General features: G+C 34.7%; 4 protein-coding genes and 1 long non-coding RNA gene across 7 annotated transcripts in view; all 5 read right to left on the bottom strand.

The window, feature by feature from the left end:
• The window catches only part of LOC130498023 (GDSL esterase/lipase EXL1-like), a 1693-nt gene extending 349 nt beyond the window's left edge, over positions 1–1344 (bottom strand). The window contains exons 1-3 of the mRNA XM_056991359.1: positions 1038–1344; positions 653–783; positions 333–566 (exon numbers count right to left, since the gene is read on the bottom strand). Of these exons, the coding sequence (XP_056847339.1) occupies positions 333–566; positions 653–783; positions 1038–1344 (672 nt within the window). The remainder of the gene's footprint in view (positions 1–332; positions 567–652; positions 784–1037) is intronic.
• Positions 1345–5446: 4102 nt separating this feature from the next.
• On the bottom strand, positions 5447–8908 carry LOC130497758 (NADP-dependent malic enzyme 4, chloroplastic). Its single transcript, XM_056990882.1, has 14 exons — positions 8089–8908; positions 7784–7889; positions 7612–7677; positions 7435–7530; positions 7282–7353; positions 7113–7196; positions 6949–7047; positions 6825–6872; positions 6608–6760; positions 6441–6530; positions 6288–6365; positions 6140–6214; positions 5849–6068; positions 5447–5757 (listed from the first exon to the last, which is right to left on the bottom strand). The coding sequence occupies exons 1-14, from the start codon at positions 8775–8777 to the stop codon at positions 5669–5671; spliced, it is 1965 nt and encodes a 654-aa protein (XP_056846862.1). The 5' UTR covers positions 8778–8908; the 3' UTR covers positions 5447–5668.
• A 1987-nt stretch (positions 8909–10895) lies between these two features.
• Positions 10896–13766, bottom strand: LOC108858123 (uncharacterized). Of its 3 annotated transcripts, none has more exons than XR_008936775.1 (8): positions 13569–13766; positions 13343–13478; positions 13117–13188; positions 12211–12556; positions 11988–12110; positions 11827–11905; positions 11629–11743; positions 10896–11022 (listed from the first exon to the last, which is right to left on the bottom strand). It is a non-coding gene; the product is annotated as an uncharacterized LOC108858123 (long non-coding RNA). The 3 variants fall into 3 exon arrangements; XR_008936774.1 differs by lacking the exon at positions 10896–11022 and adding an exon at positions 11250–11551 and having other exon boundaries at positions 13343–13456; positions 13569–13765; XR_008936773.1 differs by lacking the exon at positions 10896–11022 and adding an exon at positions 11250–11551 and having other exon boundaries at positions 13569–13764.
• A 6401-nt stretch (positions 13767–20167) lies between these two features.
• On the bottom strand, positions 20168–21695 carry LOC108814870 (rac-like GTP-binding protein ARAC5). The gene is made up of 7 exons (XM_018587505.2): positions 21380–21695; positions 21194–21281; positions 20999–21108; positions 20866–20929; positions 20716–20780; positions 20571–20636; positions 20168–20493 (listed from the first exon to the last, which is right to left on the bottom strand). The coding sequence occupies exons 1-7, from the start codon at positions 21476–21478 to the stop codon at positions 20395–20397; spliced, it is 591 nt and encodes a 196-aa protein (XP_018443007.1). The 5' UTR covers positions 21479–21695; the 3' UTR covers positions 20168–20394.
• Positions 21696–26179: 4484 nt separating this feature from the next.
• LOC108815442 (uncharacterized) lies at positions 26180–27628 on the bottom strand. The gene has a single exon (XM_018588046.1). The coding sequence runs from the start codon at positions 27626–27628 to the stop codon at positions 26180–26182; it is 1449 nt and encodes a 482-aa protein (XP_018443548.1).
• Positions 27629–27955: the final 327 nt, after the last annotated feature.

The following is a 27955-nucleotide window of genomic DNA, read 5'->3' as shown; positions in this document are numbered from 1 at the left end:
AGGGTATGATGAAAAATTTTCTTTCAAAAAATTCTAGGTAATGATGCTCTAAGTAACCATGGCTTCTTAGAGCAACCTCAATGGAGGTAATGTTAAATTGAGTATTTAAACCACGAAGTATTGTTATTTTAATATGTTTCATTAATTAGTTAATTTTTTATTTATTTTTAGAAAACAAAATCATTCCTAACTTGACAAGTGTTAAAATGAGGTCCTAAAACCATGTAAATTAAAAACTTCTTGTTATACCTCTCTCCTACTTTTTATCTTTTTTTATTTATTTTTGTTCTTAGATACCAAAGAAGAACTCCTTATTTTGGAGCTACTCTTACCGTAGCAAAAGAGCGAGCATTGTCGGCCATAAGAGCAGTGAAAGAAGCCGCGTTGTATTGGAGCTGAGTCGTAGGGAGACTAAAGAAGTTGTTTGCGATATCGTTACTACCACATATAATAACGAACAAGCTATTCTTAATTATGAATGTTGTCCTCTCTTGTCCCACCATTCCATTCAATTTCTCTATATACTCTTCAAAAAGTTTCAGTTGTTGCGATAATGGTATTCCTCCCTTTTAACGATTAACAATAAAAACTAATTGTTATATTTAAAAGTTAATTAGATAAACTTAAAACATAAGAAGTGGGGATTAGCTACCGCTATTTGTGTTGTCAAAGGAACATAACCAGCACCACCCGAAGCAAATGTTACACCGGTTAGAAGATCTTCTTGTCTTAGATTAGGATCTCGATATGCTGGTATAGTTGGCTTAATCCCTAATTCTTCCGCTATAAAAACAATTAATAAAGAATCGAAGTATAATTTAATTACATTATACATTGCAACTTGGTGTTTTAACGTTAGTTCTTATTGTTCACATTAATTTATTTGAGTGTACGAAATAAAGTTGTTCACGGGTTGCAAGTCATTAACCAGCTTAGCTAATGCATTCGATATAGAGATATATAATGTGTGGTTAGTGTTTGATAACATTTTATAAGATTAGTCAACGAAAGAAAAGTAAAACAAGAGGTAAACAAACCTAGAATATCAGTGGGGACTTTTCCATTGGAGAATCTTCCCGTAGGAACTCCACCATCGAAATCAATACCATAAGGAGGATAATCACATCTAGCCTCCGTTATCAAATCGTCGTTGTTTCCGGCATCAACGATTGAATCTCCGAACACTATTATAGCTGGAACGGTCGTGTTCTCCGGAAGTCTCACTAAAGCATTAGTGGTTGTAGTAAAAAACACAAGGAATGAAATACACAAAAATAGTATGGACGTAGAAGAGGGAAAAAGATACGAAATGATGTGATGATGAATAGAACGACGTCGGTCCATAGTTTACTATGTAAGTAAATGTATATGTGTGAGAGAGCCTTGTTTCTTTGACAGCTTTGGATTATGAATATAAATAGTCCTCCTCCCGCTTGTGTGAGGAGTTTGGTTTGGTTGCTGTCATAAATTGAAGACAATAACTTATTTTTTCTTTGTCTACATGCTATTCTAATATCTCAATACGTGTTTTGGTTAGTGGACCAGTGTTTTTAATTAACAACGACACATTTCCAATCAAATGCCATTTGGCCTTTGTTTCAGACTTTCGATATGTTGACTCAATAATATGATTAGATAGAAAGAACTATTCCTAAACGGTACTAATTAATTATTCCTAAAGAGCTTTGATGCAGATTTAATTAGCCTGAAGCACACCCAACTAAACCGAGAAAAGTGAGTCGTAAGCTGAGTAGCGATGTGAAGAAGCACTCCCAATTTAGCACGGAAAATGAGTTGATCTTATTCATGAGATCCATTTTGCGGTGAAGATGAATGTTACACTTTCACCAAATTTTATAATTAAATAGATGCATAATGTATTAATTGACGGTCACATCGACTGCATGAGAGATTAGTAACGAGGATGACCAAAGGGCAAAGGGTATCCCTGGGTTACAGAAAGAGGGGATAACGCCTGTTCCAACTATCAGGGAGTCCTGATGACTAGCATGCCCGGTCCGCAAGACAAACAGGCTAAATGAATAATTAGGATCATTATCATTGCAAGGCAAAGACAAATGACACAAGAGACTAGAAAATTTTCTAGAGGAATACCTATAGACATATAAAAAAAATTAGAATGAATAGATTTGTAGCAAAAAAAAAGATTATATATACAGAATTTCTTTTTTTGAAATTATGTTTATGTTTTGGATTGAAAAACGAGTGGACCTTAAAAATTGTTTTTGGCTCGTCTCTTGAGATATATTATGGTTATGTAAACAATAATCATGTGAGAAAAGGTATAAACACATATAAATCATGAATGTTTGCGCTTTTAGTAATTTGTTCACAACTGCTGTTATTTTGCATGTTAATAGTCCTCTCTCGTTTTGCACGTCGTTTTGTCTGTTTGTATCTACTGCGTTAATTACCATAGTTCGTACATCCAAATTCGGATCAATATTGTACTTTCTACACCTATCCCAAATTGGAATAGTCAATAAATTTTGAAATTTCCTAAAAAAGAAAGCTGATACGTGTACGCAATAAAAGCAGCATATCTAACATCGCGTACTAACTGTTTATTTCTGTTTCACATGGAAATGAGATTGAGGGAACTAAAGACTGTCATCTTCTTCATCATTTAAAAAGGTAAAAACGGTGGATAAATTAAAAATGCTGACACTTCTAGATTGTGGGCAAATAGTTACTATATGTGGTTGTCAAAGACCCAGTTAAGTCTTATAGATGTACAAACTTATATGACGAGTTAATAAAGAAATATACGCATGCCTTATACGATCTTACTAACGTTGAATAGTCTTAACACTCTCATACATTTAGATTTCATTTCTTAGTTACAACCTCAGGGCTCATAGTAATTTTAATAAACGATACTACTTCTTATAAACTTGGTAGAAACTGATTCATTCGGATCAGTTTGGCCATCTAGATGGATGCCTAGATATCTATACGCTCGCACTTTATAGAACAGAGACTATTTCTACATAATTGTCAACGTCTTCACGTGTTATGATCTTTTATCTTCTTTTTTTAATCTTATATCAATGTCTTCTTGAAATAGGTGATAACATTGGTATTAAATGAGAAGACCCACATGGCTACAATCCGTTCACCGTTGAAGCAATAAATGGAAATTAAAAACTTATATATATACACATCATGAAATAACTATGACAAACTCTGAGCCAATAATCACGTAACAAGTTTTTCATATATAATGTATCTCTCGCTTATCAAAATAGCATAGAAAAGGCTTTTGTTTTTGTTCAAAACTTACACATATATAAAGCCTAAAACATTTATTCGAACTGTCCGTGATAGGAATCGTTACTGGCTATGCACCTTTATTTTTGTTTTCAACAACAGTTTTGTCGTCTGAACTTTGAAGAACGTGTGATCCCATATATTTTAGGAACCAATTGATTTAGCCTTGCTGATTGACATTCATATAGTCAAAAGGAGTGATTTTTAAAAAAATTACAGTTAGTTAATCAGTGGCATAATTAATTTATCATATTCATGAGACATTGTTTTTCATCCATATGTATATGATGGAAAAGCGATATCTTATCGCACAACCACTTTATGATTAGTCTGGAACTCTTTATATGCCTGAAATATTCCCAAAGTAAAAAAAAAGAAAAAAATATTGTTGGTTTATTATCTTTAAAAGGTAGTATATAATACGTCGAAACTATGCATTTTGTTCTTTCTAGTTCTACCAATGTTAATATACTCTAAAATATTTGTTTCAAAACGTTCATATATATTTTGATTAGTACGTAAAATATGAAAACATTTAGATCCATCCTACTTTGTTGTAACCCTTTTATAACTTTCACAAACCTTTTCATATTTATATGATATTCACATATTTGACAAAAAAATAAAAACATTAAAATGTAGATAGAAAAGCAAGAAATGGTTGAATCATATGGTATGATACTCTATATCATATCCACGTACGGCGAGACAACAATTAACAGTTGTGCATTTATTTATATATCTATCTACATCCATCAGACAGATACCGAATTTTGGCACTGTTATTTAGTTAGGAGTTCAGCTATGCGTACGCATCTTGGTAACCTAATAATTTATGTCGCGCACATTGATTTTACTTCCTAGCGAACCAATACGGTGAATTTAATTCTTAATATCATCTATAAAAAGAGTTGACTCGATTCCTTTTTCATTGTCCGTTTAAAAATATCACAATGAATGTGAACCACAGTATCTAATCAATTGATGATTACGGTTTAAACAGGTGGTTAAGCCACATACTAGCTTGATAGATATTGAGATGTAAGACGCACTAAGGTGTTTCGGCATGAAAATCGTCTCGAGTCGGCCCAAAACAATGTAATCCCGTAGGCTCGGCCCCGTAAAGAAACAATTACATTTGATTATCTACCCATATTTTTTTAAGTCTGATCATCAATTACATTGTATAATTTTATTTTTATATCAGAAAATGATGATTAATTACCCTACAACATGTCTTATATTAACAAAAAATTGGTTACAGTGATTCCATGATGTAATTCTACTCGAAGGACATCTTTTAATATAGAGATGATGTAATTCTACTCGAAGATCGTCATACGACATCTTTAATATATAGATAAATCCTTTCGGCATATTACTACGACAGACAGCTATCTTTAATATTCGATGTTATGGAACTTTCGATAAGCATGACATTTTAAAAATTTACAAAAATATTGCATTGAGATCGAACTTTTTCCGGGTGTAGAAGAATGGGCTTCCATCCATAATCTTATCCTCTTTTTTCCTGCGAGTGGATGTCGGCCAGATATTACATAGCCATTTTGGTGTGTGTGATGATAAATTATTGGAAGTTTCTTGTGCATTGTTCTTCTCTGTTTAAGATGTGCAATGAGGATAGCAAACGCAGCTCAACAAATGGCTTAAGGCAACCCTGAGGTAGCAGAGGACCAGTCACAAGAATCCACAAAGATCCCTTCTTTACAAGTACATTGCATTACAATAATGTTCCAAAAACAGAAAGGTGGGTTGATGAGTGACCATATGACCAGAGACGTTCCTGAAATGATGAGGGTCATAAACATTTTAGTAAGTTTTTAACAAAAGAAATTCCTTTAACAAATTTGGTGGTTTTTTAATATAAATATTTTTTTAAAAAAATTGGGAGCCTTAATGACCTCATTAAGTTGCGTTTTTGTGACTTGTAGTTGTATCCGCCACACAGACCTGAATAAAATCCGTCATAGCTTTCGGATATAAACAAAACCATACCCCTCGTCTCAGCATGAACCAATTAAAGAACATATGTTGCTTTGTCTCATCATGAGTGTTGCAGTATTACACTTGCTTATAATTATAATACTAATTATGAAACAGAAATACTGGGGTTTCAACAAAAAAGAACAATCAATAGAAAAAAAAGGATTATCATGAAAATTTCCTAAAAAGGAAAATCATACGAAATCAGTTGCACATATATGTTGATACGAAGATGCTAAACAACATAACATAACATGACTACTAGACTCTAGAGAAGCAGTTTTAGTAGATTATTGCGAATATTGATGATAACAAACACATATATTAAGATGGTGAAAGAATGGGAGGGGAGAGTGTAAAGCTTATCATCCCCTTAGCGATAGCTATGATAGGAAGGGCTGTACATGCTGCTCTCAGCACACTTCTCCAGCTCCTTGGGCTGAGGCAACCTCGTCGCCAATCCTATTACATGTATGCAAATGTAATCACACTTAAAAACTCACTACATTAAGCAACACAAAATAACACTAAGGCTTAAGGGGTGTGTACTTACCCAGTTCATAGGCCTTGGCAGCCACTCTAGCTGCAATACGAGCTGAGATTTTTCTGATATTCCTAAAGGGAGGGAATATCATCCCCTTCTCATAGTGCTCCTCCATCAGTTGCTCAGCCAAAGCTTCTGAAGCAGCCAGAAGCATGTCATCATGAACACGGATGGTCCCTGACATTATTAGCCCCAGTCCGAACCCAGGGAATATGTAAGCATTGTTTGCCTGTCCAAACACAAAACAGTCAGAATCTAACTCTCTTTAAAATCAGTTGTTATCATAGCTCAGGTCCCAACCTGTCCAGGCACAAACGTCCTCCCCTCATACTCTACCGGCGGAAATGGGCTTCCACTTGCAAAGATCACTCGTCCCTGTGGATCAAAAGGTTGACTAATCATCCTCTTCTCTCTGATCATGATAAGTAAACAATCTTAACTAGTTAACCTTACTCCACGTGTAAGCCTGTTCCGCTGTACATTCCGACTGAGAAGTTGGGTTTGAAAGAGAAAGGATGATGGGTTTCTGCACGCACCAAGTTCGAGTCTATTGTCAGGACCCCAACACAAAAATGCATATGTTATGCGGAAACAATAATACCTCATTTAGCTCTGCCATGGTTTCCACCACTTCTTGAGTGAATGTTTGACCTACTCCTGATGTTCCGATTAAAACGGTCGGCTTGATTGCCTGAATGATCAAAAGTAGTTCAGTGTTAAAACACTGAGAACCAATAAAAGGTAACATAACAACAACAACAATCACACCTTGACTGCATCAACGAGCTCCTTTATGGGTTTATGGTCATGAGCCCAAGGCTTTTTGAAATGTTGAATGGATTCTTTACGGGAACTGACAATCAATCCCTTCGAATCCACAAGCCAAATATTCTTCCGAGCCTCTTCCAATGGAATTTGGCACTACATTCACCAAACGTATTAGAAAAAAAGAGTAGCTTAATGCACACAAGCTTTTATAGCTTACCTTCTTTGATATCTCAAGAGCAATTAGTTCAGCTATTCCTGTGCCAGCCTGCATCACAAAGAAAATGGTCAAGAAAAATCATTTGACAGAATGGATTTCACTGAAAGAAAAGTCCAAGCCTTACCTCTCCAGCACCGAGGAAGAGGAATCTATGGTTAGCTAAGGATCCACCAACAAATCTAAGTGCACCGATGAGTCCAGCAAGCACAACTGATGCAGTGCCCTGTATATGAAATTACAGTTTCAGGACTTGGTACATGTGCGTATCACATCTTAATCAGAATATACCTGAATATCGTCATTGAAAACAAGATGTGTTGTACCATACTTAGCTAACAGGTCAAAAGCATTATGGTTAGCAAAGTCTTCAAACTGCAATTTTATCAGAAAAGACTAGTTAGTGGACTTGTGTTAGTGGGAGTACACTTATCAATATGTTTAAGAACTTAAAGCAAACCTGAATAACTACTTTCTCCCCATAGTTCTGTTTAACTGCAGTCATGAACTCATGCATAAGTTCAGCGTACTCCTGTAAAAAAAAAAAAGAGGATTAAGGGTTCGGTTTAATCCCAAGACAGTTTTACTAAAAGGTGCAGAGGAGCACATTTACCTCTCCAGTAGCTCTCCTTTGGCGGAGTCCAATGTAGAACTCATCATTCAATAGCTTCTCATTGTTTGTCCCAACATCAATTGTTACAGGCAGACACTGGCAAGCGACCAATATATAAATAGTGAGAAGACTATGAATGAGAGAATGTGGTTGAATGAGAACAAAGCTGATTCTTACCGCAGATGGGCGGACACCTCCAAGTGCTGTATACAGAGAAAGTTTCCCAACTGGTATTCCCATTCCCTAAAGACATTAATGATACTGTTCAAATCCCCGGATGGTTTATTATGCTACTACAAACTATGAGAAATGTTACACAGACAAAACACGAAATAATCAAACAACTTGCCTGACAACCAAGATCACCTAAACCTAAAATGCGCTCCCCATCGGTGACAACAATGACCTGAATATTCTTCTCAGGCCAGTTCCTCAGCACTTCAAGTATCTTACCTCTATTAAAGGTTACAAAAATGAGTCCAAGAAAAAAAACTAAAAATGGTCTGTTGATTAAAAAACAATATTCTAAAATCGGTTTAGGCTACAATCAGTTATAACCAAAACAATTTTTCTATATAAAAAATAAAAAAGAAGAAAAATCTATAAACTTTCTAATTACTGCCTAGTGATGTTCTTGAACTATAAGAGACTCACTTTTCTTTCAAGCTGATAAAAAGCCCCTGCGGACGCAAGAAAATGCTACCATACTTCTGGCAAGCCTCACCAACCGTAGGAGTATAAACAACAGGCAGCAACTCCTCAACGTGCTCGATCAGAAGCTTATAAAAGAGCCTCTCGTTGGTCTCCTGGAGATCCATCATGGCCATATACCTCTGCAAGGGCACCTGATAGTGCCTGAGCGTGTGCATCATCTTCTTCACCTGAAGATCCTGCGAGATGACGGTCGGAGGGAGCAGCCCGCGGAGGTAGTGCGCGTCCCGCTCCCTCTGGCTGAAGGCGAGGCCCTTGTTGTGGTGCGGGTCACGCAGCAGAGTGTAGCCGCTGGCCACGGAGAGGGACCAGGGGGTGATTGGCATGTCCTCCGTGGCGGCGTCTTCGCCGTAGATGTCTTGGACTCCGCCGGTCACGTCGGGGGTGGGGGAGGGGGGAGTTGTTGTGGTGGTGGTTTCGATGAGAACGCTGCCGTTTGGATCGAGACGGTTGGATCCGAGGGAGGAGAGTGGGCGAGAGGTGGTGCGGAGAGAGAGGAGGTGGTGGGCGGCGGCGACGCGGGGGAAGACGACGGGGAGACGGAAGGGGAACATGTCCGAGGCGGGTCTCTGTAAGAGATTGAGCTTGGTCGGATCTGGGAAGGAGTGATGATCAATGGGACAGGAGGCCATTTTTCGGACAGAGATTGTGGCGGTCGGATCTTCAGATCTACGGGAGTGATCAAAAGATGCAAAAAGAGGATTTTGGATCGCGAGTTTAAATGAGCTTCTCCTCCTCTCAAGTTACGAAACGACGCCGATTCAGTTAGGTTAGCTAAACTATAATTAAATTGTACATCGATACAACCTATGCTTTTTCCTATATATCATGTGCTTGTTTTCTTATCTGTCCATGACTAATAGTCAAATACCTCACACCCCTTTGTGCGTGTGTATAGAATCCTTGTTTTCTTAAAAGTTAAAAACCAATGTTCTATAAACTAGGGTCGGCCCGCCTTTCGGGCGGGATGTTAAAATTAAACAAATTTTAGGATAGTTAATATATAATGAGTGGTTAATTTGAATTCGTATATAGCTAGATTTGCAAGAAAATAAAGAAAATGTGTATGTAGTTGAAGCAAATTAGGTGATTTTGTAGGATTTATTAGTATCATATTAGATTTTTTAGAAGATTAGTGGTTTATAGATTTTATAAGGATACAAAAATTTAAAGACAATCATGCACTACTGAATTACTGATTTTAACTTCCTTAGTAAATTTATATAATATTTGTTTTGTGATGCTTAAATATTAATTCAAATCACGTTTTTACATGTTTTAGTAAATCTCATAGAAAATGCAAAAATGATTTTGCCATAGTTCCGAGTGTTAAGTAAATATAAAATAAACGTTGTATGTCCGAGTGAATATTCATAATATTTGAAAAATTAAGACGGTTATAGCAGAATAACTTGCTCCGTTCAATGCTTTCGCCGTGACTTTTTTTACTGAGAGTAATGAGTCGACCAAATTTGCAATCCAAACCACGACCATTAGTAACTGCAATCATATGTGGGTATTTACAAACATATAAAGTGAATGTGAGCTCTAACCTGCATCGCTCGGACGTCCTTAAAAATTTCCTTGTATACAATATTAGTAACTCCATCTTCACCGTCGATATTGGAAGTCTCGTCTAGTATAGTAAATTCTTTTTTTAACAACATCTAGTATAGTAAGTTCATGAAAACGATAATGTATAACTATCCATGAGTGAAAATAGAGCGAGGAAGATATATTTTTAAAAAAATACTGCTTTACACGATGCAAAAAGGTAACCTATTCACTAAAACTAAAATGTTCTCATGTTTATTTGAAAAAGGTTAATTAGGAGTTTCATGTTTAATTTTATTTATAATACACGAAAATATTTAAGGTAATATGTTATGTGTTTGTATCCGTTCTTGAAATCGGAATCAAAGATTTTTTTTGATAATAAATACTAATACAAAATGAGAAAAAGAGGTAACGTGGCATCTGAATGTAGGGGTGGGCACTTTAACCGATATCCGAAGTGGCACCCGAACCCGACCCGAAAAACCCGAACCGAAATCCGAACCGAAGTAGTAAAATACCCGAACGGGTATTAAGTTAGGAGAGATTGGATATCCGAACCCGAACGGGTAATACCCGAACCCGAAAGGATATCCGAAAATAACCGAACATGTGTATACTTACCCTTATATTTCTAGTTTACATCTCTCATTTTATTTAAAATATTTATATTGATGTTAGACATACTTTAAAATCATATAGTATATATATAATTATGGAGAAAATAATTTGATATTCATTTGAAATGCATGTTAAACTTTTTATTTCATATATTAACCAAAGTTACATCCAAAGTTTAAAAACAATAGCCAAATTAATATTTTTATTTTGGAAATGTTATCTCCAAATCTATTAATCATTCAATCTATAAAAAGAAAAATAAATCAGTTAAGTAAAATCTATATTTTTAAATATAAAAAACTTTAAAAAAGAAAATTTTATTTTTATTTCTTTTAAAATCTAAATATCCGAACCCGATCCGAAATAACCGAATCCGAACTAAAAATACCCGAACCCGATCCGAAGTTCAGAAATACCCGAACGGGTATTATACTCCTATACCGAAATACCCGAAAATCCGAAATACCCGACCCGAACCCGAACGGGTACCCGAACGCCCACCCCTATCTGAATGAATGCCCAGTTGTGACCACTGATTCCTTATTAATACATTCCTTTTTCATCTTTTTATGTATATCTTTTAAGTTTTAACTATCTTCTCTCTTTTTTGATTTTTTTTTTACATCTCTTGGAACTTCCACTTCTTCGATGGTAACACAAAAATCATAGTGCCCCCATCCATTTTTTCTGATTCCACCACACCTATCGCTTAAAAACAATGAGAAAGAAGTTTTTCTCAATCTTTCTTTTGAAGCGTGACTAATTAGGTCTTTGGACAATGAAAACCATTAACTTATATAAGTACTTCAAAAAGAAAAGTTTTTCTTTCTCTTGAAGCTTCCAAGTCAACTAAGACCAAAAATTGTGTGTTTTAATTTCCAATTCAATATATGAATTTTCAATACAATGATGCGGTGGAATTTGTGAGCTTGTGTTCTAAGATATTCCATTCACACAATTTTTAGGAAACAAACATAGGTTTATAGATGGATACGGAAATGTTTTAAACAGCTAAATGTAGTCAAAACACCACATAGACTTGCACTCGATCTTATTGATGCAACGATTTTTTTTAAGGAGATTAGAGTAACTGTGATTTGTGAAAGTCTCGTGCCTTCTTTCAGAGTGTCCAACATCATCATCTTGGGACTTCTCAGTAGGCATCTATCTCGGTGGTTGCACGGAGACCATTTAGTTCAGTTACCTTCCTAGGGCATAGAAACTATGCAGTCTGCAAATGTATCAGTCAATAACAGGAAACTTAAAATAGAGTTAGAGGAGAGTTGTAAGAATAAGATTGAGGCTAACCTCGGGGGTGAACTCAGTACATAAGCATCAGCTCTGGTAGTGTTATCGACTCAATCTTCTTGACACCTCCATCTTGCGTATAAGTAGAGGACTCACTGGTGCAGTCTGCATCAGCCTGAGTAAAGGAAAGAGAAAGGTGAGTGAAACCAATTTCAAATTGACAAATCAAGAAGCCAGAGACAATGCCTATATACTAACACTTTCAGGTTACCGACGCCTGTGCTACTCTCCTTGTCGAAGGAGAAAGTTCAAGAAGCTGAATTTAGGAAGAGTCGGCCTGCAAATAAATAGTTCTTGTTAGACGCTTATGTGAATGACTATATATGTAAACGCATAGAATCAGATATTCATAGCTATACCTCCAACCATTTTCGTATTAATGTTTGTCTCAACTATGACCTTTGGCTTAAAACCAGTCGAGCCTAATTTAGTACGTAGTTGCACGGCAAGGCCATTGAAAACACTAACTCACCGTTTTGCAACTGCGTGGTATAAGTGTATAAAACAAACCTAGATAAATGGCCGGAAGCAATAATTTATTTTTGAGAGTATAACAACATAAAGGGGATACAAAGGTCTGACCTGTGAATGCGGATGACTGCCATAACACGTTGAGTGGTCTGGGTTTCTTTATTGTAAGTTGTATTCATTCCCATGACTTCACCTACGATATCTCTGGAACTAAACGGTAGGAGTTATGTCAATTTATGTAAATCTATAAATTAGCAACAACGGTCTAGATCACAATATAAACCCTGGTGCTTCTATCCCGACAAACAATGGCTGAAAGAGGACTTCCGAGCAGAACCTTTCTGCACCAATCGGGATCACCTGACCATCAGGGAGCTCATTAGTCTTCTCGATTGCAGAGCTTGATTTCGCTGTCTCAAATTCCACCGCCACATAGGCAACTTCTCCTTGATGTCCCCTGTAAGAGATTTTAAAACATCTCAGAATGAACAAAGTAACATAAAAAAATTCACCAGAATTTTAAAGCAAACAATCATATAACATCTAAGAACCAAAACATAAAGAAATTCACTTGAATATAAATTCCATGTAAAACTATTCATGTCTAGGTAGATCAACAAAACAAAATAAAGCAATTGAGGCAGAACCAATGCCAAATATAAACATATCCAGATCAGAATGTATAAACTACATATAGAATTCACACTTTAACTTGCATAAGCATACGGGGAAAAATCTATATATATATATATATATATAATATATATATATAATATATATATATATATATATATAGTATACATTAAGAAAGAAGCCAAACTCCTTAAAAAGACTGCACTTTAATGTCTAAGAAGCTAAGAGTAGAAAATAAGCAGAGTTGGGATTAATAATGAACTCCTCAATGACAGGATGTCCTATTAAGTTATTTTACCAAGATTTATTAGTAAAGCTTTCAAGTAGGACGAAATCTGCACTAAGCATGTAACCAAGAGGACTTACTACGTTAGAGATACTTACGTATATATGAATCTAGATCAAGCCCAGAATTACGATTCCCTTCTTTCCAGATATGAACGAAACCTTCAAAATCTGAAAGTCAAAACAATCGAGGTTACTTGTCCATCTCCCAGTGAGCATCATAGTCATCTGAAAACAGATTAGATATTTTCCAGTATGATAAACAATGAGAAACCACTGGAATGATCTAACACAGATCTAAAAAAAACAGAACAATCGATCTTACATTCACATCAACCGAAATTATATCAACCCACATGAGTTCACCACGGCGCTTGACATTTCTCGCCTCCCAGAAACGCAGCACCCTAGCCTCGACGGCGGATGTGCAACCACCGGTCTTCAAGTAGGAGAAGAAAACTCTTGAATTAGCCATAAGATCGCGATTCAGTATATCGACAGAGATATAAATAGAGGATGAATTTGATAGGAGAAGCACTCAATATTTATACCGATCTGAAACCGTCTCAGAGTGAAGAATGCATCATTCAAGATCTCTTTGTGGGCGATTGAATAAAAAGAAATCAAGACGAACCATTACTCCGCCCGTTTCATACACGGAGAAGCAAATCAAGCGTCACTCGTCGCCGGCACAGGAAAAGGGAGAGACGACAGGGTTAGAGCGAGGCGCTTTGTCTCGGCCCAGTCTAAGTATTGCAAGCGTAGAGCCCAGTAGACATAGAATGAAGAAAGCCCATCAACTAACGCTTCTAAATGAAACGATGAGTTTAAACAGAATGGACACGTGTCAGCACGGAAAATCACTAATTTGTGCGCTGGTAGCTGAGTTGGACACCCCAAGAGGGATGAAAAGCTTCTTTTATATATAAAGACTAGATAAGAACCCGCGCTGTGCGCGGATATTGTTTGTAAAATACTAATATTATCTTAATTATATTATAAAGTTTCGAATTTATTGTTTTTTTGTGTTATATAATAGGTGGAAATAGTAAATATTTTTTGACATCTATATAATATATTATCTTTATAAGTACACAATTTATTTGTACTATAACATATGTTGTACTTGGTGTTAGTTTGTAATATATAATGTTTCATATGTAGTAGGGGTTTGCTTTAAGTTACTCATTCGGGTTTGGTTCCAGTCTACTCAGGTTTAAAGGGTTCAAGATTGAAATTTGAGCTCTATTCGGATATTTAAAATTTCTGATGCGGATTTGGTTTGGATCTTTGTAGGTACGGTTCGGCTCAGATGACCTATATAAATTATTTTATATAATTTACCAAAATCTTTAAAAATAATATATTACATATAAATTCAAATAATGTATTCTGAAATACCTAAATTTAACATATAAATTAGTTTGGCTCGTATATTTGGATATAAAATCAATAGATTTTTTTCATCATATAAAATTAATAGATATTTCAAGTATTTTAGTTTTTTGAATATTTTGTGGCTATTTTAGACATTTACTCTTGATTATCTGTATAAACTTTCAAATATTTGTGACAATTCCAAAATATCTTATATTTTAGATTTTTAATATATTAAGCCTAAAAATATATATTTAAGTATATAAATATATTTTGGATACATTGGGATACGCAAAATACTTTGGTTCAGGTTGGTTTCCGTTTCAGTTTTTAATACCAAAATTTTGACCCCATTCGGATATTTAACAAATTTGTGTTCGGATTCAGTACTATTTTTTAAAAAGGTTCTTCGAATTTAGGGTTTTTTCTCAGCCCTAATATGTAGTAATTTAGTGGTATGATTTAGAGATTACTTGTGATATTATTTTTCTTAAATCAAAGAGGTGATTTTGTTAAAATTTTATTTTAAAAATTAAAAAGAATTAAGTTGTTAGAGGTTATTTTGTTTGCACGACACGTTAGCTAAGATTAGATTTATCATGTACTTGTCTATGGTGCTGAATGATGATTTTATAATGTCTCCCCAAGTCTTTTTTTGTCAACATCTCTCCAAGTCTGCAAGATAACTATATAACATCTTAAGTCCTCAATTTTTTTTTCTTTTTTTGTGTTCATAGTTAGAATTTTTAGTTTGTTGTAATGTTTTGTATGGTTAAAGATGAACACAATATGAGACAATTTGAATTTTTTTCTGTGGGCAGGTAGTGATCTGATAAGAAGCAGAAACGATATGTGTATAAACATGATCGTCAGTTAGTGTTATTGTATTATTCTTCTATACTAACATGATGTCCAAAGTCCAGTTAGAGTTATTATTATTTTTGTATATAATGCTTGGAATAGTTATTGTATTACTCCTTCCGTTTCATAATACTTGATGTTTTAACATAGTGCACAAAGATTAAGAAAATTGTATTTTTAAATAAAAAATATTTTAAATATATAATTTTAAAATCAATTAACCAATAATAAAAAAGACTGTGAAATCTAATTGGTTGAACAGTTTCCAATAAAGTTAAAGTAACCTTAAAATCTCAAAATTTCATCTAATTTGAAACAAAATTATCCTTCTAAAACATCAAGTATTATGAAACGGAGGGAGTATTAGTTAACAACGTACCGGTTTTGTTAGTTTAATTGTCGATAGTTTAGTAAATTAGATTTTGGTTTATTTTAAGTTATCTGGACATATTATTTAGACAGCGTATAAAATCTGGTTGTAACAAACTTGTGAAGGTCAAACATATGTAGCGTATTAATAAATACTAGATCTTGACCCGCCCAACCGGTCGGGTATTTATTTTATGTTTTTAGTTTTTTTTATTTATAAGTGATATATTTGTAATATTTAAACATAAATTTAGATTGAAAATTAACATTTGTAATTATAATAAAAATTAAAAGTTAAAAAAAATATTTTGATATAAATTTTAAATTCCTAATTAAAATAATATAGAGATGGGTCATAATTTTTTCCAATTCCAAAATCTTAGCATTCTTAATAACAAATAAAATAATTTATAAATTCATAAAATATACTAACATATTTGAAATTAAAATAAATTTGTTAAAAAAAAATTTACGCCATTTTTGTTTATTCTATAGTTTGACCCGTGGCCGTATAAATATTTGCTTTCACTTCAATTTTTTCCTTTGTTCTAATGATAATATATATATATATATATATGTAAATTAATATGTATTACATAATTGTTAGTATAACATTTTAAAACAAAAATTTTATATATTACTTTAAATAATTATATTATGTGATTTTAATCGTCTATTATATCACAGCGTATCATATAAAAATCTAATATTTATAACTAATTGGACTTATATTATAAAAGTGTTATACTAACAATTTATAAATAAAATATTTTATATTTTATCTATATGATATATAAATTGATTTTGATGTGTGATTTTTATTTTATTATTTTTATTAATAAATATGAAAAATATTAATTATTAACAAAAAATCTATTAGAAATTTTATTTTGGTTAAGATTCATTCTATTAAAGAAATCTATATTTAAATTAGGAAAAAACATTAATACTTAAATCTATCATTTAATAAGGAAAATACAAAATTCTCTACTATCTTTGTTACCAAACAAAATTTAATTTTTTTAAAGACTCATATTCATGTTTCCAAACAAAAGCTTAAAGTACTTCTACTTTAATAAGATAGATGAATGAGTCCAAATTTTAAAAAACAACATTTCTATGGTAGATAAAATTTAGGACTCTAAATTAATAGAGTAGATAGGGTCTATAGGCAAGCGCCGCCTTCGCAATTTGACCATAGTTAGTTTTTTAAATGAGGTAAAAGCAGAACTTTCCCAATTGGTATATTTTTATATTAAATATTTTTTAGATAAAATATTTAATTTTCTTAGATTATAGATTTTAAACATAAAAACTTGCTAGATTTTTATATTACAGATGTTATTATTTTTATTTTTTATTCCATTTTGTTATATAAAAAGAAATTTGTTTTTATTAAATTACATTTTAATATAAAATACTATAATAATAACATTTTAATAATTAAATTTATTTACTAAAATTATTTATAATTGAATATTATAAAACTAACATCACATATAAAATTTAATTTATCAAATAATACTATAGCACAAAAATAAAAATAAATGAAGAAAATGAAGTTGTAATGGAGAGTTTACATTCAATAAAAGCAGGTAAGTTGAACTGAGACATAAAATCAAAGAGTGATTATCTTTAAACAGTAATTATACACTTTGTATATAAATAACAATCAGATGTATTGCAGAGTTTAGATGTTAACTTATTAATTAGTTTTATATATTTATATTTGATATTTTAGTTTTTAGATTTAATTATATAATTATTTCGATGAATTATAAAAAGTAGATAGTAAAAAACTATATAAATTTATAGATTTGTAATAATATTATTAATTGATTTAAACTAATTATAATACTTTGTATATAAATAAAAATTAGATGTATTACAAAGTCTAGATGTTAACTTATTAACTTAGTTTTTATATATTATATATATATTAGATATTTTAGTTTTTAGATTTAACTCTATAATTAAATCGATGAATTATAAAAATTAGATATTAAAAAACTATATAAATTTATAGATTTGTAGTAATATTATTAATTTATTTAAACTAATTCAATTCGAGTTTTGCTGATATAAATCAGATTTTTAAAGGGGAATTATCTTTTTACCACATTTTATACTATTATTTATTTATGTCTATGTTTATTAAAAAGACATTTTCACTAATACCTAAAAAGTCAAAAAATCTTTTTGTTCTTGCTTTATAGATATATAAATATAAATAACTATTTAGATAAATAATACAAAATTTATTAAAAATAAACAAATATTTTTATAGTTTTCGAATAATATGTTTCCAAGTTCAAATTTTATAACTTTTTGAAACTATTTTAAAAATTATTTTTAAAATTTAAGTATTTTTAGAAAAAATCATAAATTCCATCTTCCAAAACTTCGCTTCACTTCAAATGTAATTTTAAGTATAGATTAATTAACCTAAAATATATAATTATTTATCTTTTTTAAATTAAAGATACTGTGATTACAGTAAACATAAAATAGTATTAAAGTAACCATAATAGCACGTAGTATTAAGAATACGTTAGTTTAAGCAATTTCTTATGATAGAATTAAATTCGTATGTTCACAGGATTCTAGAAGCAACAAAAATGTGTTAAGAGATTAGTCTACATTACAAAGCAAAAGTACAACAACACAACCACAAGAATTCGTCCTTGGCTACACTTCGTTCTTAAGATTCACCCAAACAATGTTACCTAAATCTTCTTCTCCATCTGTTTTTTTTTGTAAAGATGATCACAAGAAACACCCTAGTGATTTTGATAATAAATTGATTAAAAACAAATATCAACAAATAGAAAAGTTAAACAAAAGATATTAATAAAATATTTTAATAATTAAATTTATTTATTAAAAAAATTTATAACTGATTATTATAATAACATGAAAACGACATATAAAAGTCAATTTATCAAATAATACTACCGAGATTGACACAAAAATAAAAAAAATGAAGAAAAATGTGTTGTCATGGGGCGGTTACATTCATAGTCTGAACGGTGTAACCGCAACGGTTGCGGTGCGGTTGTGGGTGTTTGCGAATGTGGATACTTGTGGTTTTAAGTGTTTTTAAGAAACTTGTACGACTGATATAACAGTTAGAAATTAGTGCGTTTGCAGGATATTAACAACTAGTAAACTATCAAACGAGCAGCAGTAAATAATAAATTAACACTATTTACATTTTATATAATTGTAGAAACATTAAAATCATAATATTATAATTAATGTAAAAAATAAATTTAGAAAATTAAAGTTTATTTAAAAAATTATCTAATATTTTTTTAAAAAATTATAATATAAATTAAAATATAATATATATTTTACTATACCTATTGTTGAATATTTTTATTTTTTATATTGTTTAAAAAAATAATTATCCACCTGTAAATGTCTGCAATCGTAAATTCTATATGGAACTAGTTTTTGAATTTAAGAGATTTAGAACAGTTTAAATTGGTTTAGAGCGATTTGAGTGATTGCTGCAAAACGCCAACAACCGTTACCAATAGCAAAAATACGTTTATGAGTGATAACGGGAAAACGAGTCATATATTCAATAAAATGTAGTTAAGTTGAACTGGGACATAAAATCAAAGAATGATTATCTTTAAACGGTAACATGTTTTATATAAATAACACTTAGATGTATTACAAAGTCTAGATGTTAACTTATTAAATTTTAGTTTTTATATATTTATATTAGATATTTTAGTTTTTAGATTTAACTATATTATTATTTTGATGAAATATTAAAATTAAATATTAAAAATACACTAATTTATAGATTGTTATAATATTATTGATTGATTTAAACCAATTTAAATCTAGTTATATTGATATAAATCAGATTTTTAAAAGGGGATTTATGATTTTGCCATATTTTGTACTTTATTTATGTTTTGTTTTTATTTTTTGATAAACCTGGTATATGGATGTCTTCGAAAGAAATTCGACTAACTTGTAATGACCGTCCACTGAAAATAAATTGAAAAGTCCATCGAATACATCCAAAGAAACCACTATTTTCACTCCGATTTAATTGATGGTTGTCGAAACTCAAATCTAGGTGTTGAATCACATATGGCAAATTCATGTTTATGTTTACTAAAAAAACATTTTCACAAATTCTTAAAGAGGCAAAAAATCCTTTTATTCTTGCTTTTTTTAAATACAAATACTAATAATTATTTAGATAAGTAATACAAAATATATGAAAATAAATAATTATTTTCTAGTTTTCGAATAATACATTATCAAATTCTAATTTTTATAAATTCTTAAATCATTTTAAAAATCTTTTAATTTAAATTTTAATTATTTTTAAAAAAATCATAAACTCTACCCTCCCAAATCTCACAACTCAAATATAACCATGAATATAGATTACCATGAATATAGATTAGTTAATGTATAATTAAAAATACATATTAAAGTATTTTTAACCATGAATGTGGCTAAAGTAACCATAAAAAGTGGCATTGAAGTATACATAAAAGTAGTATTAAAAATAGAGTAGTTTAAGCAATTTCTTATGATAAAATTAATTAAATTCGTCTGTTCACAGGATTCCAGCAGCAAAAAAAAGATGTATTAAGAGATTAGTCTACATTACAAAGCAAAAGTACAACAACACAACCAGAAGAACTCATCCTTGGCTACACTTCACTCTTTAGATTCACCCAAACAATGTTACCTAAATCTTCATCTTCTTCTTCTTCTTGTTTTCTGGAAAGATGATCACAAGAAAACGCAACCATTCTTATTCTTTTTCTTCTTCTTTTGCTTGGGTGGCTGAAGCACTACTTTTATTGCTGCGTCAAAGACTGCCTTCACGTTCTGCAAAACCCCAACACCTCTCTTATACACACAAACTTCAAAAAAAGACATGTAATGTAAGATAGACTTATGTGTACCTGCTGCGTCTTTGAACTGCATTCAATGTAAGCCGGAGACCCTATCAGTTTCCTTAGTTCCTCACCCTGCAGACAAACAATGAAACAGACACTCATCAAGTAAAATCTTCTGTTTGAAAGAATATTGGATTGTGGAGTTACCTACCTGGTTTGTACTAATCGGCACAGCCCCAGGATGATCTATGAAGAACTGCTTGTCATCTCGAAGATCTGAAATTTTTTCAAATTTTAAAGTAAAAACTTTTGAACTATTGTATCTTTCTTATCATCAGGACACAATAACAGAGTTACATACCGAGTTTTGTTCCAACGAGGATAATAGGAACGCCAGGAGCATAATGCCTGAGCTCAGGAATCCACTGAGATACAAAATACAATATAATCACGAAGAAGGAAAGTTAGAAGAAGCAAAAAAAAAAGAGCCAAACCTTCTTGGCTATATTCTCGTAGCTAGCTTTGCTAATAAGAGAGAAAGCAAGAATGAAGACATCTGCACCACGGTAACTCAATGGTCTTAACCTGTTATAGTCTTCTTGACCTGCACAAACCAAACAAGACCTTAGTTACAAAACAAAACTCAAACAAACCAAGATTTTGATGTGTTTCAAAATGATGATTCCTACCAGCTGTATCCCACAAGCCAAGATTCACAGTGTTCCCATCTACAACCACATTAGCACTGAAGTTGTCGAAAACAGTTGGTACATAGTCCTGATTAAATTCAATCACAACAACAAGTCACCGTAAACATTTTTATAAACCTAAAACCCATTATCAAAGGAGGAGACTATAAGCAAATGAAAGTGTACCGTAGGGAAAGTGTTGCTCGTGTAAGAGATCAGCATACATGTTTTTCCGACCGCACCATCGCCGACGGTGACACACTTTATGAACCTCGAAGCGCTCATCTCCGCCGCAAAAGAGATCACTTTTTTCTTTCCTCTTCTACTTAGCTCAAATCCATTCACAAGAATCAAGAAACGATCTTTTTAGCTAACACTATAATCAAACCCTTTAAGATTCGAACTTGAAAAAGCTTGAACAATCCCCAAAATTCAAATTCGATGAGAGAGAGAGAGAGAGAGAGAGAGATTCTTTATTTTTATTTCTCTGTTTTTTTGGGCCGTTGGTTTTGAGATGAGACTTTACAGACAACTTTTGCCAGCTAATGCTACACCTAACCACACCTTATCATTTACCCACTTCATATTCTTTTTAAGAAAAAAATTGCACTTTATTTCAAATTTGAATGAGAAATTATTTGTTGCTTTTTTTTTTGTCATCTGGTGGATTTTATAATATGCTCAAACGAGCTAAAAGAGTTTTACATACAGCAAACACAACAACCGAAATTAAAGCCCTCCAAGCAATACATAATGCTGAGTGCTATCTATACCAAAAGAAACTCCCCGAGATCAAACTACATTACCACAGCTCCTGTCCAAAAAATAATCATTCCACTGGTCATTGGGCACAAACATCAACAGAGGAACTTCTTTCTTCATTGTCAAACAGTTCTCGAAGCCAAGCAGGGGCTCCTAATGCTACATAAGACTGCAAGTAGCCACCTTGAAGTACACTTTGAGCAATGATGAAGGATCCTCTATTTGTTGTCCTGTCTTCCTTCTCCAATCTCCACCATTCAATTTCTTTTAATCTTCTCATAATCTCGCCATACTGGTACTTGAAGTTAGGCCAAGCTTTGGGTCTTAGGACAATACCTGGAATCGATGCATCATCTATAGCAATAATGATTCTGTTGAGATGATGAGAGTGAAAGCTTTCCAAAGCCCATATGAAGGCTTGATATTTAGCTTCCTCCAAAGATCGAATATAAGAGAATGCCCTTCTACTATGTAACAACACCTTCCCTCTTTCATCACGAACCACCCAAGCTGCTCCAGCTTTCTCCAGTTTTCTGTCCCAGTGAACACCAATATTTCCTTTAACCCAACCTGTCGGAGGAGCTGACCAAGACTTCTTAACAACCGTCATTGCCTCAGCCTCCTCCTTTTCCTTCATCTCATCATTCTTCTGCGCCAGCAGCCAAAACTCAGCTTCCTCTTTTGCTTTAACCACAACTTCCATGGCTGTCCTACTCCTCGCATCAAAAAGAATACCATTTCTAAACTTCCACAGGTACCACACTATCCAAGGAATGGAGTTCCTTACATCTTCCGGGATTGAGTCATTTTTCATCATCAGGATCAGTGTATGGAAGTTAGAGAAGTGAGAAACCATATCAAATCCATTTTCTGGATATGGGACATACGCCAGTGCCCATACCTGTCTAGCCACAGAGCATTGGAAGATAATATGGTTCGTGGATTCTCCTTGAAAGCCACATGCTTGGCACACTGGATCCATTTTAATTCCTCTCTTGACCAGTAGCTCTCCAACAGGAATTGCATTGCTCAGTGCTCTCCATATGAATGTTTTGATCTTCGGTGCAGTCGGTAGTTTCCACACCTCCACTTTTAACTCATTTATGGATGGACGGGCCTCTGCTTCTCTGATCTCTTCTCTTCTAAGAAGACTGTTAATAAACCAGTATCCGGATCTGACAGAGTAGGATCCGTTTCTGTTGTGTAGCCATACCCAATAGTCCTCCTGGTCAAACGGCACTTTCATGCTAAGAATTCTAGTGATATCCTCCTCGAAGAAAAGCTCATGTAGTTTATCCAGATTCCACCACCTGTTTTGGATGTCTACAAGATCACTGACCTTAAGCTCCAGGTCCACCAGTATATTTTTCATGAGCGGAGCTCTTCTTACATCACCTTCAATCCATCGATCAACCCAGACTGATATTGTTTTTCCATTACCAACGTGCTTCCTCAATCCCCTGCTCAGTAGCTCTTTTCCAAACTGAATGCTCCTCCAAGCGTATGAGGGTCGCGGTCCATTCCTTGCGCTAAGGAAGTCAGTGTGCTCAAAGTACCTACTTTTAAACAGTCTTGCAAAGAGTGAGTCAGGATAGTTCAAGATACGCCATGCTTGTTTGGCCAAGAGTGCTTGGTTGAAATTCTGGATGTCTTTGAACCCTAAACCCCCCTGCTCTTTTGCAAGGCAGAGCGTGGTCCAATTGAGCAAATGCATCTTCCTTTTGTGCTCCAATGAATTCCACCAAAAATCAGACATCGCTCTTGTAAGGTTCTCGATTGATTTTTTAGTCAGCTTAAAGCATGACATAGCGTATACAGGCATTGCCATAGCTACTGCTTTGATCAAAACCTCCTTTCCTCCTAGAGATAGCAGCTTAATGAACCATCCTGATAACCTATCTTTGAGCATGTCGTAAATGTAAGCCAGTATCTCAGTCTTTGACCCACTGAAACACTCCGGTAAACCCAAGTAGGTTCCTGATCCGCCTTCTTTAGATATCCCGGTGATAGCTTTGATGCTGGTTTTTACGCTTTCCCCGACCTTTTTTCCAAATGTGATTGCAGACTTAGCCACGTTGACCAGTTGCCCTGTGGCCAGCTCATAGATTTTGAGAATATCCATGATTTTCCTTGCCTGATCTACAGAAGCTCTACATATAAGCAGGCTGTCATCCGCAAACAGCATGTGATGAATCATAGGTCCCTCCTCTGAGAATTGGATACCTTGCAGTTCCTCCCTATCCACCGCCCTTTGAATCAGATGAATCAATCCTTCAGTACACAAAACGAAGAGAAAGGGAGATAGTGGGTCGCCTTGACGAAGTCCTCTTTCAGGTTCAATCCAGCCATAAGGATGATCATTGACGAGAGCAGCGTACTTGACTGTTGAAACACAGAACATAATTATGTCTATCCATTCCTCCTCAAACCCAAGCGCAGAAAGAAGAGCCCGCAAGTATCCCCATTCCAGGCGATCATATGCCTTTGACATATCAGATTTTATAGCCATAAAATCCTTAGCCACCTTGTCGTTCGTCCTCAAGGCATGAATGATCTCGTGGGCGATGAGGATGTTATCAGTTATAAGCCTCTCTTCAACGAAAGCTGATTGAGTTGGAGAAACTATGTCTGGCATCAGTGGCTGTAATCTGGTAACCAGAACCTTGGAGATGATTTTGTAGAGGACTGAACAGAGGCTGATGGGTCTAAGATCTGACATGAGAATCGGATCATCAATCTTCGGCAGGAGGCAGAGATGAGTTAGGTTCCATTCCGTTGGGAACTGGCCCGTAACAAAGAACTGGCGAACTTCTTTTGTTACTTGTGAGCCAATGATGTCCCAATACTTCTGAAAGAACAAGCCCGTCATTCCATCAGGTCCGGGTGCACTGCCAGGTTTTATTGAAAACACTGCAGCTTTAATCTCTTCACCGCTCACTTCTCTGGACAAAGTCTCATTCATACCATCTGTCACCCTCCTTGTGAAACCTTCAAAAAGCTGGGAATAGTCTCCAACACTTGTCGATTTGAACAGAGTCTGAAAGTACTCCTTTGCTACTTCTCCTTTATCTGCTTCAGCGAAGTGTTCTTGACCTCTATCATCCATAAGTTTTGTAATCTTTTTCCTCGCTCTGTTGGTCTTCACTGAAGCATGATAGTATTTAGTATTCAAATCACCTTTGGAAGCCCATTTGTCTTTACATTTCTGCTTCCAATACTGCTCCTCCTCCCTGTACGCTTTAACTAACTCGGCTTTCAGGAATTTGGTCCTCACTGTTGATGGAACCAGAAGTGATTGCTCCACTTCCAACGCACACTGGATCTGCTTGATCTTGTCTCTGGAATTGATATTTTCTTTTTTCTTCCAGAAACTCAAAGCTTTCCTGCATCTCTTCATTCTGTCTGACACAGTAGATTCAAAAAAAGGATGGTTGGTGATCCAGGCTTTCTTGATCTCCTCCCTTACCCCATTCTTGTATAAGAATCTTTCATCAAATCTAAAAGAACCTCTTCGGATTTGAGCTTCTGCCAGAAGATTAACCAACACCGGCCTGTGATCCGACCCTCTTTTATCCATGAATACCTGATTGGAGAGTGGAAAAAACTGGAACCATTTTTTGTTTCCAAAACATCTATCCAGCTTAGATTGTATTGAAAGAGTTCCTCTGTTTCCTCCCCAGGTGAAACTGTCTCCAGTGCTCTGCAGTTCTACCATTTCACCTATTTCAAGCATATCATTAAAGGCCTGAAAAGACATCTCACTTCTCCTCGGACCCCCAATCTTTTCAGCATTGTTTCTGATCTCGTTAAAGTCTCCCAACATGCACCATGGTTCTTTTCTGAAAACACCGATCCGAGACAGCCTCTCCCACACTCTAGGTCTGTTACCGCGAATCGGCTCACCATATACACAAGACACAAAGAAGCTGAGCTTTCCAGACTGTACATGAAAGTCCAGCAGGTTCTTATCTACAAACTTGAAATCTATGTACACTGAGTTTTTCCACATCAAAGCTAGGCCTCCGCTGTACCCGCTAGGATTCACTGTCATAATCCTATCGTAGCCTAACCACACCTGAATATCTACAAGCACGTCTCTCTTGTGCTTTGTCTCCATCAAAAACAAAATGTCAGGGAAATGATCTTGCTTCATCTCCCACAGTCTTGGAATTACCAGATCCTGTGCACGGCCCAAGCCCTGGCAATTCCAGCTCAACATCGTCATCAAATACTGGACGGTCCCTCCCTTGGGACCACCAATGGTTTCTTAAACCTTGCAGAGCTTTGAGATGGCTCGACATCTTCCCTTGTCTTCCTTTTTGTATCAGTGACAACACCCTCCCCAATCTTCTTACCACCAGCTTTGTCCTCCTTCATCACAGCTTTGCCAATGTTCTTGCGCTTAAACGTTCCAGGTCTCCTTCTGGCTCTCCCTTTCTTCAGGTTAGTCCCGGAAGCACTAGTTTCATAGAAACCGGCATTAAAACCCGTAGAACTTCCCTGTTGAAAGGTAGAAGTGAGAGAACCAGTAAGGTGTCCCATAGTTGGCAGCTCAGACACGACTTTGCCAGATTGCAGGACCCTTTCTCCTGCTACAATTGCAGAAGCCATCAGCTTGTTGGAGTTCGTTGTATCTCTTCCTTGGCTACTGAAGTCAAAGACCACCCCCTTGCCTTTATCAAGATCAGTAGTCATGGTTGGTGGAGCCTCAAGCATTAGCGCCGTCTTTCTTCCAATCGGATCATTTTCCAAATCCTCCAATGATCTTTTAACTCTTTCAGCTCTTGCTACTTTTTCAGGTCCTTCAGCGATCATCAGGTAGGTACGCATTCCCTCCAATACCTCTGCCGCAATCTTAGGTTTTCCTGAAGCCAGGTCAACTCCGAGGAGCTTATCAGGAATAATCCCGAAGAGAGGGTCCTCTTTATTAAGACGCTCAGTGATCTCCGTTCTCTTACTTTCTGCTGTCGAGGGCATTGAGTTCCCCACTTCCTCGCCTTTTTTAAGGTATAAAGGACATTGCTCCTTCTCATGAGTGAGCCTTTGACAGGTATAACATCTTTTCTGCAGCCTCTCATAGTCATACCTGATATTCACTTCTTCTCCTCCCGGAATAGTAACTTTCTTAAACCTTCTGAGCGGTCTAGCCACATTAAACCTCACCAGAGCTCTTATGTATTCTCTTACTTGGGGTTTCTCTGGATCGAAAGCCACCTCCACAACCTTGCCCGCAAAATCTCCCAACGCCCACAGAGCCTTTGTTGTGTAGTGATTAACCGGGATATTCCTCATCTGAACCCATACCATGATGTGTTGGAGATAATCCTCAGGAGGTTTTTCAACCCATCTTTCCATAACAATGGGCCAGAGCTTAAAGGTGTGAACTCCTCTGTTGAGAATGTCCAATAGGTCGTGTTCATACTTGAATATGAACTGGAACCTTTCCTTCGAGAGCGCCACGCCTTTGACACGATCATAGAGTTGCCATTTTCGAGGCATGTCCAGAATCAGGTCAGACATCCTTTGGCAAGATGGGTTCAGAAGACGACCCACCAAACTCAGCGAATTTCTCCCTGCAGAACAGTATTCTGGTGTATCTGGCAAGATGAATGGTTCATCTTCTTCTTCTTCCAGGGACATGTGTAGTAATGCCTTGTCCAGCTGAGATGACATTGCTTAGCTTTTTTCAAACTCGACGATTGTGACTCCAAACTCCTTTAATTTCACACAGAAACTGCAAACTCTTTCAAACTTTCTCTCTTGTTTCAAGAACACAAACTCTTACTGTTACCAGATCTGATTGGGAAAGGTGAAAATATCTAGAAAGTGGTTACTTTTTTTTAAAAGGAACGTGTTTATTGCAGCCAAAAGCCCCACTTTGCTATATGGAATACGATAGCAGATGAGGAAAAGAAGCCCAAAAGAGGGAGCCAGTTAAAATACGCCGAGAGAAAGATATTCTACCCAAAAATGAAATTATTTGTTGCTAAAGAGTTCTTT

Source organism: Raphanus sativus, chromosome 7 (genome assembly GCF_000801105.2).
Source record: "Raphanus sativus cultivar WK10039 chromosome 7, ASM80110v3, whole genome shotgun sequence".
Classification (NCBI taxonomy): Eukaryota; Viridiplantae; Streptophyta; class Magnoliopsida; order Brassicales; family Brassicaceae; genus Raphanus; species Raphanus sativus.
The sequence above is the reverse complement of the archived record's forward strand: the minus strand, read 5'-3'. Positions and strand labels throughout refer to the sequence as shown.